Source organism: Solanum tuberosum, unplaced genomic scaffold, assembly GCF_000226075.1.
Source record: "Solanum tuberosum cultivar DM 1-3 516 R44 unplaced genomic scaffold, SolTub_3.0 scf00091, whole genome shotgun sequence".
Taxonomy (NCBI): Eukaryota; Viridiplantae; Streptophyta; class Magnoliopsida; order Solanales; family Solanaceae; genus Solanum; species Solanum tuberosum.
This window is the reverse complement of record NW_006239016.1, coordinates 517,818-530,564: the sequence shown is the minus strand read 5'-3', so window position 1 is coordinate 530,564 and position 12,747 is coordinate 517,818. Positions and strand designations below refer to the sequence as shown.

General features: G+C 37.2%; 3 protein-coding genes and 1 long non-coding RNA gene across 6 annotated transcripts; 2 read left to right on the top strand and 2 right to left on the bottom strand.

Moving 5' to 3' along the window:
• The first annotated feature begins 1,105 nt into the window (after positions 1 to 1,105).
• LOC102601815 (uncharacterized) lies at positions 1,106 to 4,932 on the top strand. The gene is made up of 2 exons (XM_006347172.2): positions 1,106 to 1,826; positions 1,932 to 4,932. Exons 1-2 carry the CDS (start codon positions 1,211 to 1,213, stop codon positions 3,551 to 3,553), a joined length of 2,238 nt encoding a protein of 745 aa, XP_006347234.1. The 5' UTR covers positions 1,106 to 1,210; the 3' UTR covers positions 3,554 to 4,932.
• A 721-nt stretch (positions 4,933 to 5,653) lies between these two features.
• Positions 5,654 to 6,553, bottom strand: LOC102600912 (uncharacterized). Its single transcript, XM_006347169.2, has 2 exons — positions 6,512 to 6,553; positions 5,654 to 6,472 (listed from the first exon to the last, which is right to left on the bottom strand). The coding sequence occupies exon 2, from the start codon at positions 6,466 to 6,468 to the stop codon at positions 5,851 to 5,853; it is 618 nt and encodes a 205-aa protein (XP_006347231.1). The 5' UTR covers positions 6,469 to 6,472; positions 6,512 to 6,553; the 3' UTR covers positions 5,654 to 5,850.
• LOC102601260 (peroxisome biogenesis protein 16-like) lies at positions 5,737 to 10,297 on the bottom strand. 3 transcript variants are annotated; one of them, XM_015308719.1, is made up of 9 exons: positions 10,157 to 10,297; positions 9,926 to 10,048; positions 8,651 to 8,708; positions 8,104 to 8,320; positions 7,738 to 8,012; positions 7,379 to 7,647; positions 6,919 to 6,986; positions 6,750 to 6,811; positions 5,737 to 6,675 (listed from the first exon to the last, which is right to left on the bottom strand). In XM_015308719.1, exons 2-9 carry the CDS (start codon positions 9,992 to 9,994, stop codon positions 6,614 to 6,616), a joined length of 1,080 nt encoding a protein of 359 aa, XP_015164205.1. In that variant the 5' UTR covers positions 9,995 to 10,048; positions 10,157 to 10,297; the 3' UTR covers positions 5,737 to 6,613. The 3 variants fall into 3 exon arrangements, with proteins under 3 accessions (XP_015164205.1, XP_006347232.1, XP_006347233.1); XM_006347170.2 differs by having other exon boundaries at positions 9,926 to 10,297; XM_006347171.2 differs by lacking the exon at positions 10,157 to 10,297 and having other exon boundaries at positions 8,635 to 8,708; positions 9,926 to 9,966.
• Positions 10,298 to 10,788: 491 nt separating this feature from the next.
• LOC107060626 (uncharacterized) lies at positions 10,789 to 12,069 on the top strand. Its single transcript, XR_001473442.1, has 2 exons — positions 10,789 to 11,027; positions 11,108 to 12,069. It is a non-coding gene; the product is annotated as an uncharacterized lncRNA (long non-coding RNA).
• Positions 12,070 to 12,747: the final 678 nt, after the last annotated feature.

Genomic DNA, 12,747 nt, shown 5'->3' with positions numbered 1-12,747 from the left:
AAAATTTATTATAATTTTATGATTGCAATTGTGCATCCAAACAGAACATGTGTAATTACACTGTGGCATCCAAACATGACATGTGTAATTACAGTGTAATTACACTGTGGCAACCAAACAGGTCAGTGTAATTATTAGGTTGATAATTACTACCCTAGTAATTACACCAATTCCAATTACCAAGTGGCTTTCCAAACAGACCCTTAATAGATTTTGATTATGGAGAGTGGGAAGGAGATTTCTATCTATGATTTGTGGTGGTGATTTTCAGATCGTGATGGTGAAATTTGATGGCTGACATGAATGCTCTACTAAGTTGCTAAGAAGAAGAAAAGAAATTAGCAATGAGATAGTTGTCTTGGATGAAATTTATACAAGCTTTTTGTGATATTTCCATGGCAGATCTATGTGATGGGAGTTATATAGATGACAATTTCATAGGAGTTTCAAGTTTGGTATGATTGAGGTTGGCTTCAACTATGTACCTCGATTTTCCAGATCAATGCGGCGGTGTTGGACCGTTGCTTGGAGTTCCGAGGAAGAAAGGAGCTTAGTTACAAATTGTTCTGTAGCTTTTTTTTTGTTTTGATTTTTCAATTACTTTGGGTGTTTTAATTTGACTTCCTTTTTTAAAAAAATTAAAAAAAGAAACAAATTAAGGAGAAAAAAAGCGAAAAGAATATTAAACATAAAGTTTTAATATTTATTTTTGGTCTTCACTCTCTCAAAGAGAGTGAAATACACTCATTTTGCCACATAGGCATTTAGGAAAGTAATAATTTTAATTTTAAATAGTTCAGAAAGGTAATAGACCCCGTAAAGTATAAGTATGTAATTGGAAATACGGTAATAGGTTGGGTGCTCATTTAGCCATTTTCTCATAAAAAAAATACTAATATTCTAAACATATCATGGGTTAAAATAAGGTATGCTTGAGAGCGGAGAAGACACAATTAATGTATAATTTACCACTTATGAAATTTATTTTTACTGTTTTCATTAGATTCTTTTTCTAAAAAAAAAAAATAACTTTTGAAATATAGTACTAATATTTAAGCAACTAAACGTGGAAAACGTTGGAAAATATGTTTTCTACTCCTTATCAAACAAGGCTTTGGTAGCATCAATCACAATTCCAAAAAGAAAAAGGAAAGGGTTAACAGTACCAATTCTCGGTAAAGAATTACTCACTTCTCCTCCGCTGAATACGATGGATACTTCCGCCACAGCGACGCCGGTGTCGCAGCCACCGTTGGCCACCCAATTGCAACCATCACATTCTCAGGTATCGATAACTGCCGACAATCTCCGCACGTTCTCCTATTCCCTCACCGCTTTCCAACAATGCTTCAATGATCTACAACGACACATTAATTCAATACAAACCTCAATCAACACTATGCTGCTACCCCCTCAACCTTTACCTGCCTCATCATCACCAGCAGTTGCAACCCCAGCCTCAGCCCCGGCCCCGGAGCCAGAACCATCTTGGGAATCTGACCCCTCTGAAGACCTAGAAGAAGAAGAAGAAGTCCAGCAAGAGGAGAAGGAAGTGGAGGGAGGCGAGGGCGAAGGTGAAGACGAAGGCGAGGAAGTGAATTCGCCTCACTTAGAACTGAAATTGCCTCGTTCAGAACTGAAATCGCCTCGTTCAGAACTGAAATCTCCCCGTTCAGAGTTGGAAATCTTCTGCGAAACGATGGACCATTGTGGTTTGCGGAAGTATATGACAACACATATTTCAAATTTTCGTGGACTGCGTGAAGAAGTCCGTAAGGCATTGAGACTTTCGCCCAATCCTGCAACCCTTGTATTTAATTGTATCGGTAAGTTTTATATTACAGCGGGCAAGAAGTTTGCTAATGAATCACCTTTGGGCCGGGGAAGGAAGGCTAAAGTATTACTTTTGGAATGCTTCTTGTTAATGATAGGAATCTGTGACAAGGGAGTTGAGATTGAGAATTGGGTGAAGGAAGAGGCAGAGCAAACAGCTTTAGCATGGTTGGAGAGGATGAAGTCTGAAGGAGGAAAGCTTCAAGAAATTGATGCCCGAGGTTTGCTCTTCTTTATTGGGGGTTTCGGGATTCCAGATCAATTTACAAATGCGAATATCAGAACTTTGCTTCAGGTAAGTAACCTTAAGTGGAGTTTTGATGCACTCAAAAGATCAAACGCTCTCATGGCGAAGCTTCCAGAAATAATAGAGGAAATGGTGGCGAACAAGGCAGTAATTAAAGCTGTTCATATTGTCTATAGTGTTGGAATGCAGGACAAATTTAACCCTAGGACACTTTTAACAACATTTATAAGAGAGTCCAAAAAATTATTTGACAACATGAATGGATCACAAAGTGCACATCAAGGGAATATTGTAGCAAAAGGGAAGTACTTAGGTGATCTGAGATCGATCATCAAATGTTTGAGAAATCACGAGGTTGATCCTTCAAAAGTTCTTCCCGGATGGGAAATCAGCAAGAGAATAGCGAGTTTGGAGAAAGAAATTGCTGAATTCAATAAGCAGATACCTGATAAGAAGATAGCACATGGATCGCATAAGAGAAAAAAGGATGGAACTGTGTGGTTGAGCAACAAAGAAATGAAACACTCACATTCTTCAAATCCATGGCCGCCACAACATCAAAGAGTTGCTAGTAATGTCATTAGCAATAACACCTTGTTTGAAGGTGGTGGAACTGCTGGCCACAATTATGGTTATTTTATGCCACCTTTGGTATTGCATGGACCTGTTGCGGGCTCAATTCATGAAAATGTTGGTTATTCACTGGCAGGACCAGTGAGAGGTGTGGCCATTGGTGGACCTGGAGCAGGTATATCAGCAAGTGCTAATAGTATTCATGCAGGCATGGATGTTGTCCCGCAAGGAGTTCCATATGCTGGAGGTCATCGAGGGAATCGAGTTGATAGCATACCCGGGCAAATAGGAAGTCATGCTGGTCAATTTTATGGATCCGCTTATAGGCCATCAACGCCAAACACCATAGCCGGTGATACTTATAGGCCTGCACCATTCATGGAAAGCTCAAAGGGCTTGCCAAACACCATACCTGGTGATTCTAGTAGGACACCGCCGTACTTGGAAGTCTCTCCGGGGTTGCCAAACACCATACCTAGTAATGCTTATAGGCCTGCACCATACATGGAAAGCTCTAAGGGTTTGCCAAACACCATACCTGGTGATTCTAATAGGACACCACCGTACTTGGAAGTCTCTCCGGGGTTACCAAACACCATACCCAGTAATGCTTATAGGCCTGTTCCATACATGGAAAGCTCTAAGGGTTTGCCAAACACCATACCTGGTGATGCTAATAGGCCATCACCAAAACTGGAAGGCTCTATGGAGTTGCCGAACACCATAAATGGTGATGCTTATAGGCCACCACCATATTTGGAAGGCTCTATGGGGTTGCCAAACACTAAGCCTCCACCACATCAGTTTGTTAACACTGTTCCAGCGACTGAACTAAACCAAAGCAGTGGCTCAAAGGCAGTTGATGCTCATCCTTCGTCCTCCTTGTACAAGCAGAGATAGTTTTGAGTTGGGCATTACTTTCTCCCTAGTTTCCATTTCTGTAGTATATAAAGCCAGTCTAGAACTGATTTCGCAGTCTCAGGAATGTTTGCGTTTCATTAGCGTCTTTTTTCTTGTAACTTTGACACTTTTCTTGTGGTTTGTTATTTTTCCTGAATGATATGTTCGTATATCTATGTACCAAGTGATATCTTGGTAATTCATGGATGATGATCGGAAATATGTTTTTTAAGAAGGAACCACATACTCAACATCTTTTCCTTCTCTAAGCTTACGGGATGATAGGATGGAGTGTTGGATATCTATATATTGCTCATTCTTATCCCTCTTTTCTTCTGATTTGAAAGAGTAAGTTGTTTATACTAGCATGGCAATGTTCTGTACAAGATTGGAAAGGTAGTATAGCCCCTTCTCCTGTCTCTTCTGTCTCATCATTGTTTTTTCTACTCAGATTTTCTTGTTCGTGGGAGTTTAGAATAGTAATTATCTGTACTTATGTATGTCTCCTTTGCTTATGAACATTGTTTCAATAGTGATAGCTTTCTGGAAGTTGAACACATTTTGTATTCTGTGGATTGCAGACCCTGTGATGACCCACATGCATTGTCTCGATGTTTCACTTTTATGAACTGGTTAAACTATTTGATAATATATTTGTATAAAGTATTCGGTATATGCTATTTGCTAATAGCAGAATATAGTGGATGCTTGTGCATGAAATCGAGAAGAAAGTTTTGTTCTCTTGCTAGCATTGAAGATTACCAAATATTTACCTGCTATTCTTCCCCATGGGCCACCCCTCCTCCCAAGCAAAATCCAGCTCTCTGATTGAATTTCTTTTAGCCTTGAGAGACTTATAAAAAGATAGTAGCTTGATTTCCCGTCTATATTTTCCTTTATATGACAGGATCATCCACCAGGTACTCTTCCAAACAGTAGTTTAGACTTCCTTTTCATGATCTTATTCTATTTGGTTGAAGGCTGTTGTAGCTGGGCCTGGAAATGAACTCAGACTGCCTGTACATGTTAACGAAACTGCATAACACATATTTGGCTTCTACTTGATGAACAATTGTGTACAATAATTCATTTTGTACGAAAGTACTATCTTTGTAGAAGAGCTCATTTAGAAGTGTATGTCGGATTTTCTTTTGTTATCCTTGGCATAGACGAACAGATCATGTTATTTTCATTTCTTAATTCAATCATGTCTGCCCATCAGTTTTACAGGTCTTAGATGTATCTTCTTTATTTCCTCACCAAAACAGAGGACAGACATAAAGTTGGGTGGCATCACCAATGATGAAATGAAAAGCCATTTACAGTTACTCCTTTCGTATATGTACATCAGTATTCTTTACCAATTCTCTTATGTACATGGCATTTGATGTTGGACATATTGGCTGCCAAGTCTACTAATGTGCTTTTTTCTGTAATATTTTTGCTTTATTTGGAGATGGAAATTTGGTGGAATGTGGAATCAAGTTTGTTGAGAAGTGAAAGTTCAAACAGGATGAGGTTGCAAGGAGAATATGAAATAATCTCTAGACTTCCAAGTTAGTTAGACTGAAGCATGAAGCTCATGATGAATTTTCTTATATTACCTTCATACAGATATCAGATAAATAATGTTGGCCTACCTATTCGAAAATTCATAATTATTGCGCTGCTTTCTTGCAGGAAGATTCCAAGGAAAACTGCATTTTGAGGAAAAGATGCAAAAATTCAAGGATAAGTTCCTTCTCTAAGGAAGAAAGAGAGTGCCACAACTATTATTTCAGTTCGGAAATTCCTTGGGGGAACAGCCAAGATAGAGAGACCAGTGTCTGGCCTGCTACTGCTTCAGATGGATAATACGACGTTCCTACTCTCCTTCCTGCTTTCCATTTCCTCTTTAAAGCTCTGTTCATTCTTCAACCCCAGGCCAAAGAAATGTTACAGCAGTTATCTTTATGTTGGCTTGTCACCAACTAAATGCATGTTAAAGTACTCTGTATACACACACATGTGAAATTCTTTAATTTGTTCCAATGTAATTGATTTGTTTTACAAGTGTGCATCTTTTCACAATGGAGCTGCTATAGATTAAGATTGTTGATGAATATGCAATTTGTTGTAAAAAATTGAGTATTTCAGTTCAAGCACTTGGATCAAGCTCTTAGCTAAAGAGGATGACTTGTACATACATGGCATCCACTAAGATGTAATTGTTGAATCATTCATTTCAGTAATGATTTATGATAAAGGTTTAATCTACTTTGACAATATCAGAGAAACCCAAAAGGGTTTCTTGGATACTAGATGACTATACTAAAAAGAAACATTGACAATTTTGGAACATACTTTGCATAAGCCTGCCAAGACAACATAGATGTAACATACTTTGCATAAGCCTGCCAAGACAACATAGATGTAACATACTTTGCATAAGCCTGCCAAGACAACATAGATGTAACATACTTTGCATAAGCCTGCCAAGACAACATAGATGTAACATACTTTGCATAAGCCTGCCAAGACAACATAGATGTAACATACTTTGCATAAGCCTGCCAAGACAACATAGATGTAACATACTTTGCATAAGCCTGCCAAGACAACATAGATGTAACATACTTTGCATAAGCCTGCCAAGACAACATAGATGTAACATACTTTGCATAAGCCTGCCAAGACAACATAGATGTAACATACTTTGCATAAGCCTGCCAAGACAACATAGATGTAACATACTTTGCATAAGCCTGCCAAGACAACATAGATGTAACATACTTTGCATAAGCCTGCCAAGACAACATAGATGTAACATACTTTGCATAAGCCTGCCAAGACAACATAGATGTAACATACTTTGCATAAGCCTGCCAAGACAACATAGATGTAACATACTTTGCATAAGCCTGCCAAGACAACATAGATGTAACATACTTTGCATAAGCCTGCCAAGACAACATAGATGTATAGTAACTCTCCCCAAATCCTCAAGAAAAGGAATAAAGAAAAGATACTGCAAATGTCTACATGTAGACGCTTCAAATTTCTCCTGATAGCTTCCCCCTGTTATGAACCAGATATGTACGTGTAACGCGTTTGGACTCCAATAAGAATTTCAATTATTTTTTCTGCATTTCAAGATCAGATATTGTCAATATATTGTAAGGGAAAAGCTGAACTCCATAAATATCTTCAAACATACCTGCAACAAATCCGAGAATGGGAATGGGTTGCACTAGCCTTTGAGTGCTTTCAAGTCTTTGCCTGCAATAACTGATGGCATTAGCACCATTCTACTTGATTCTGACTTCGTGTTGAAGGGATTAGTTAGTATCAGCAGCATATGTAACAAGAAGGAAATACATAATTACCTGGTATACTTGGTAAAAAGTGGATCTCGCATGAGGTACAATGCCCATAACATTCTTCGTCTTTTTAACTGCATAAGAGTGTTGAACAAAATCATCTTATTTCAGCATGCAAAATATAAATTTAAACAGGATTCACTACCATTGGTAGGTAAATTCTGCACAGAAGAAGTGTAGGGTGCATGGTTGCCTGATGATGGAGGAGTGCATAAGAAAAAACCAGAGGGGAAATATTCCACCGATGTGATTAAGACAGAAACAAGGCACAGTCCAGTTCAAGAAAGAATCAACACCTAACAAGAGTCTAGAATCAGATCCTAACACGAGAAAATTAAGAAAAAAGTTAAAGAAGAACTGATGTTATTCCAAGGAGGCATCAACTGCTAAGTCTAGGGTCAGTACAAGTGAACTTAGATTCCGTAAGAGGAGAAAGAAAATTGCTGAAATCCTAAAGTATCCTAACCTCGTCCTTCTCAGAGTCAGAAAACTGAAGTTGCTGATTTTTCCCGCTATGTTGAGACATCAATGTAACTGAGAGAATGCTATTTCCGATGAGGTCCACAGCCAGTGACACGCACCAGGGAAACCACGACCGCGTTCCATACTTCCTCATCAATAGTACATAAACAAGAGGCCTTATGATGAACAAAATCTCTCCCGTCACGAAGAAGCCTCCAGGAACACCTTTCTCAGATAAGAAAGTCCATAGACTAGGTCTCTCAGCTAGTTTACCTACAAAGACATTTTTAAAAAAATTTAAAAGGCAAGTGAGAAAAACAATCAAATCACCTGAATTTAGCTCAGAACAAAAAAAACAATTACTTGGAGGTTCCATTATTGCTTGTGGATGTTGCATTGCAGCTTTCTTGCCAAAATTGCTTAAGGCAGATATTGCCCTGTCTTCAAGATTCCCAGAGTTTTGCGCATGAAGTGTTTTTGTGATACCAGACTCTTCATTCCCTGTAGGCTTACCAAGCTGCCTCTTCGTTTTTTGAAGACTAAAAGAATCAGAATCATTTTCTCCATTTTCAGTTTCCCCTCCTTCTAAAAGCATTTTGTACCCAGTCTTCCCGAAGATAACCAGCCTAATACAAACCCTGAAAAGGAAAATAAACAGTGCAAAGATTTAGTCGTACAGTACCAAACATATCTTTTGGAGAGTATGAATAAGTTAGCTGGGACACTTACTTAACAGCCTCAGTTATGGCAATCAAATTCCATTTGTTCTTTTCACCATAAATTTGCTCAGCCACAACCTCAATTGATGTTTCCAAGTCTTTCAGCAAGGTAAGGCACAATGATAAAGGGATAAAAGAAGACTCTGCACATCTCGTATGCACCTCGGTTGGACTTGTTTCTATTATGTATTCGTTCACGGTAGATATCATTCCTACAAGGGATGACACTGCAAGGAATAGACAGCTCAGCGAAAAAAGGGGATAAAAACCATAGGAAGGAAAGTGAAAAATGCTAAAATAAAAGCCTTCCTGTCCTCTCAAGTAATTCCTTATTCATAATTTTCATTAGGTAATACTCCATAGGAAATGAGACATTACGCAAGGAGAACTTTTACAATAAAGCCAATACTATTAAAGTTGCTAAATTTTTACACGAGAAAGACAATATGGAAAAGAGTGATCCCAATTCAAAAGAGAAGAAATCAGCTTTGAAAGATATTCTAAACTGTCCTAAAAGTAGAAAAAAGAAGCCTATTGTTACCAAAGTTTCACAAAACCTGCTTCTGGCCCAATTTCTGATTCAGCAAACTCATCTGGGAGGAACCACGTTAAATTCTGAACATACAGAAAATGACGAGGAAACAATTAGTACATACATATTCTGCTGACAACTACATTTTATCTCTGTCAAGTATGAGGAAGCTGTGTATGCAACAACCAAGACTTGAAGGAATAAGTACTGTAAATAATTTTAGAGATAGAAAATGGCAAAGGCATCGACTATATGAGGGAGAAAAACAAAACTATGATATCTTTTAATTTGGCGGAAATATGACAAGGTAAAATCTCAAGCAATGATACCTTCCATCTAGTTTTTCCGCAAAAGTAATGACATCAGAAAAATGTCATTGGCAAATGTATGTCTTAATGTAAACAAGGAACTCCTACTAAGAGTAAACAAAGGGAAGAAAAAAAAGAAGCTGAAGTGGGTATTGCGAGCACACTGGGAAAATTGTTCTAGGCTTGTATAGAATGTTGCTGTCTCTCCATTTCTCACTGAATTTTTCATTTTTGGGGAAGTATTTTCCGTAGAAAACGATTTACATCATACCAAACACAAAATATTCAAATATATTTTCCATTTTACCCAAATAATTGTAGTTTCTGCAGCTAGCTGACCACCTTAACTATACATGTAAAATTACTTCTAACACCCTTTGAATGGATTGCTAAAAGGAAAGACTATCTTTCTTAAAACTGATGGTGTCAAAGCTTGTGCGCACCTCAACTATTTTACCAGGTTACCAACATTCTCCAACTAGTACTGATGTTCGGGGTAACTTGCCCATTCGAGCTTCACTAGCAGCTCGGTTCACAGAGTAAAGAAGCCTCAAGAAACCATTTACTAACATTATTCGAGTATTTGTCAAACCATAGCCTACACCCTCAAATTCAAATTACTATAAGTATCCCTATTATCCTGGTGCAAAAAAGTCAACATCTACGAGATCGACACACTATTATGTGTAAGTTCCCCTGATGAGATTTTCCAGCATGCCAACAATCCTTAGTTTCATTTACCAAACATTTGAAATCCAAACTGCTGAGAAGTATGTCATCGTTTTCGGTTAAGCTCAAACAAACACAAAACTACTCAAAGTTACAAACTTTGAAAGGAAAAAAAAAACCATTTAGGCACAGAAATGAAATTTATAAACTACACTTATCCACCATATTAAAAATTAAGTCCAATTTCATTCTTGTTTTCACACCATAAACAAGCAGAGAGCTTTAAATTGAAAAAAAAAAAGAAAAAGAGAAAGGGTTCTTACATTGGCAATAGAATCCAATTGACGCACAAAATCTTTATTCCTCCTAATCCATCTCTTATAAACCTCCATACCACCAAAAGGGTTTTCAGATCAAACCCAGATGTGAAGAGAAATCACCCACTTCTGAAATTAAATGCACCTTTCAGTTAATACAGTAACATATATATGGCCTATGGGTCGAGAAAGACAAAAAAGGAATTGAAGAACAAAACAAAGAAATTTGGTATTAACATATTCATCAATCAATTTGATAGGGGTAAAGTGTTTTCACGATCCCACAAGAATCTATAGAAAAAAATCAAGAATTGACATTCATATAAAATGCGAGAGCAACCAACAAATGAAAAATGCCACGAGAAACACACACTCTTAACACTTTGGTGACGGGTCACTGACTCACTGCACTGTGCACTATTATAATTGTCACTCTATTTAACGAAAAGTGACAAATAATAATAAATATATAGAATATACAAAAAAAAAAAAAAAAAACTACTTCAAAAGAAATTTTCTATTTTATACTTAATATAATAATTCTTTTACATGATAAGTTAAAAATTGTAAATATCATTAATTTAAGATTATAATAATTAGAAGTCTTTTTTATCTATTAAATTTTGTGTCTAGACAAACTAAGACATTTAATTTAACACTAAGTGAGTAGTAAAAAAACAAAATATTATGTAATCTATCATTATTAACTAAATTACATAATTTACAATATGGCACAATACATTATTTAATATTATTTATATACTGTATATTTTATTTTATTTTTTTGATCAATAATGGGTCAGGCCCTTAATTATTATTAAAAAGAAAACCAAATCTCTCAGACAAAAGCTAAATAAACAAACAACAAAAAGGAAACTAAAACAGTAGGTAGGAAAGAAACCCACGCCTTCTTCTTTGGAATCTGCAAAAAGACGCATCTCCACCAAGAACAGTAACTCCGGCCGCCTTCCAGTCGCCGACATTAAGACGAAATGTTCAAGAGCTTAGGCGGCATCCACCTGGGCGTTCAAAACTTCTCACAAACGCCATGGATCCTGTCTGATGAAGACTTCTTCAACTCGTAACAGTCGTCCATCTTGTCCGCAAGGTAACGACACAAACAGTGAGCTTTAGAGCTTGTCACATATACATCAAGGAGATTTACCTAACAAACCTTAAATCGTGCAGGCTGAGCTTCGAGAAGCTAATACCACTGCAGCGATTAAAGGCTAATTAGGTAACCTCTTTGATTCTGCAGAATTAGACCAACTTTAAACAACAATTGGTCTAATTTAAAGTGTTCTGCAATTGTGTAAATGCTGTTGTAGGCCTGATATACTCTTTGCTGCTGTATGTTTTGTTCATGCCCTTCTCTATTTCAAAGGTTTTGTTTTAGATATTGAAATTAGCATTTTGACATTTCTTTATCCTGAGATTTGGTGTTTCATGAAGTACTGCTTGAGCTTGTCCTGGTAGGTCTTCTACTGATGTAAACTGAATGTTATTTGTACCTGCAAAACTGAAGATATAGTTAGTTCAAAAATCAGCCAGTTTGTTCCCTTCCTTCTCTGAAAATGTGTGTCACCACCACTTCCTTATCTTTTAGCTCCTCCATAATGCACCTTGTGTCCACTGCTATTCCCCAAGGAAATTCCCATATTCTGTCAAGGACTTTTTTAATTATTAGTGAGTCTGTTTCCATCACAAGAGGGAGATAATTGTTTTGCACACAATACAGTAGACCACTTGTAAACGCTTTCACTTCAGCTTCTAATGCAGTGCAAAATGTTATACAATCAGTTTGTGCATAGATTAAATCTCCATGGCAGCTTCTCACACAAAAGCCTTTAGAGCTAATTGATAATTGATCTTTGCTAGAGCCATCCGTATTGCATTTAAACACTCCAACAGCAGGCCAGCTCCATCTTACTACTTTCCAAGAGAGCTTTGGGCTATATTCTTAAAAAAACTTTACCATCCAAGGCCAAGAGCTTGGGATATTAACTAACCAAGGATATCTATTCATAGCAAATAAATGAATATTCCTGTTGATTTCTCTTAACATAGTGAATCTGGATAATTTTCCTCCATTTCTAATAGCATTTCTTCTTTTCCAAATCTGCCATATGATAAATATTGGAACTGCATTATATAGAGGTCTCAATTTAACATTACAATCAGCACCCCCACCATTTGTCCATTGTTTGCTTCAATTGTATAAATGGTCCATGTATCCCTGCAGCTCCTGACAGATTTCTCCATAAAAAATTGGCTTCTGGGCATGCTACAAACAAATGGTCAAAAGTTTCTGTTACAACAAACACAGACAACAGAGTCAACAATTTTGCACCTAACTAATACCTCTCCAATAGGGATTCTTTTAAACCACATTCTCCAAAGAAGGAATTGGAAACTCTGAAAGGTATTCCTTTTTCCCAAATAAACATAATATCATTCTGCTTGTCCTTCCTTTGTCTCATCATTTCCCAAGCACTTCTAACAGTGAAGTTTCCTTTACTGTTGGGCATCCACCATGGTTTGTCCCTCTCATTACCTATTAGGCCAGTCCCCAGGTTGGTATTCACTTACTGACATATTTCATCCCCAAACATTTCCTTTATCATACTCATATTCCATCCATTAGTGCTCATAACCTGATTAACTTCTGCAAAATCATCAGTTATTGTATGAGTTAGAGGTTGTACTTATGCAATGCCCCTAATTGAGTCCAATTGTCATGCCATAGGCTAGCATGACCCTCTATTGGCTCCCACCATATCTCCTGGTCAATATTATATTGAGTTAATTTTCCTATTTCATGGAAGCAA

Bases quoted from the DNA above. Each gene is read 5' to 3' on its own strand.
- LOC102601260 (XM_006347170.2), bottom strand. From the start codon at position 9,994: ATGGAGGTTTATAAGAGATGGATTAGGAGGAATAAAGATTTTGTGCGT. The intron at 8,709-9,925 runs GTAAGAACCCTT...CTGTATGTTCAG, and splicing joins AATTGGATTCTATTGCCAAT to AATTTAACGTGGTTCCTCCC. The intron at 8,013-8,103 runs GTAAGTGTCCCA...TTTCCTTTTCAG, and splicing joins GCCATAACTGAGGCTGTTAA to GGTTTGTATTAGGCTGGTTA.
- LOC102601815 (XM_006347172.2), top strand. From the start codon at position 1,211: ATGGATACTTCCGCCACAGCGACGCCGGTGTCGCAGCCACCGTTGGCC. The intron at 1,827-1,931 runs GTAAGTTTTATA...TGTTAATGATAG, and splicing joins CCTTGTATTTAATTGTATCG to GAATCTGTGACAAGGGAGTT.
- LOC102600912 (XM_006347169.2), bottom strand. From the start codon at position 6,468: ATGTTGTCTTGGCAGGCTTATGCAAAGTATGTTACATCTATGTTGTCT.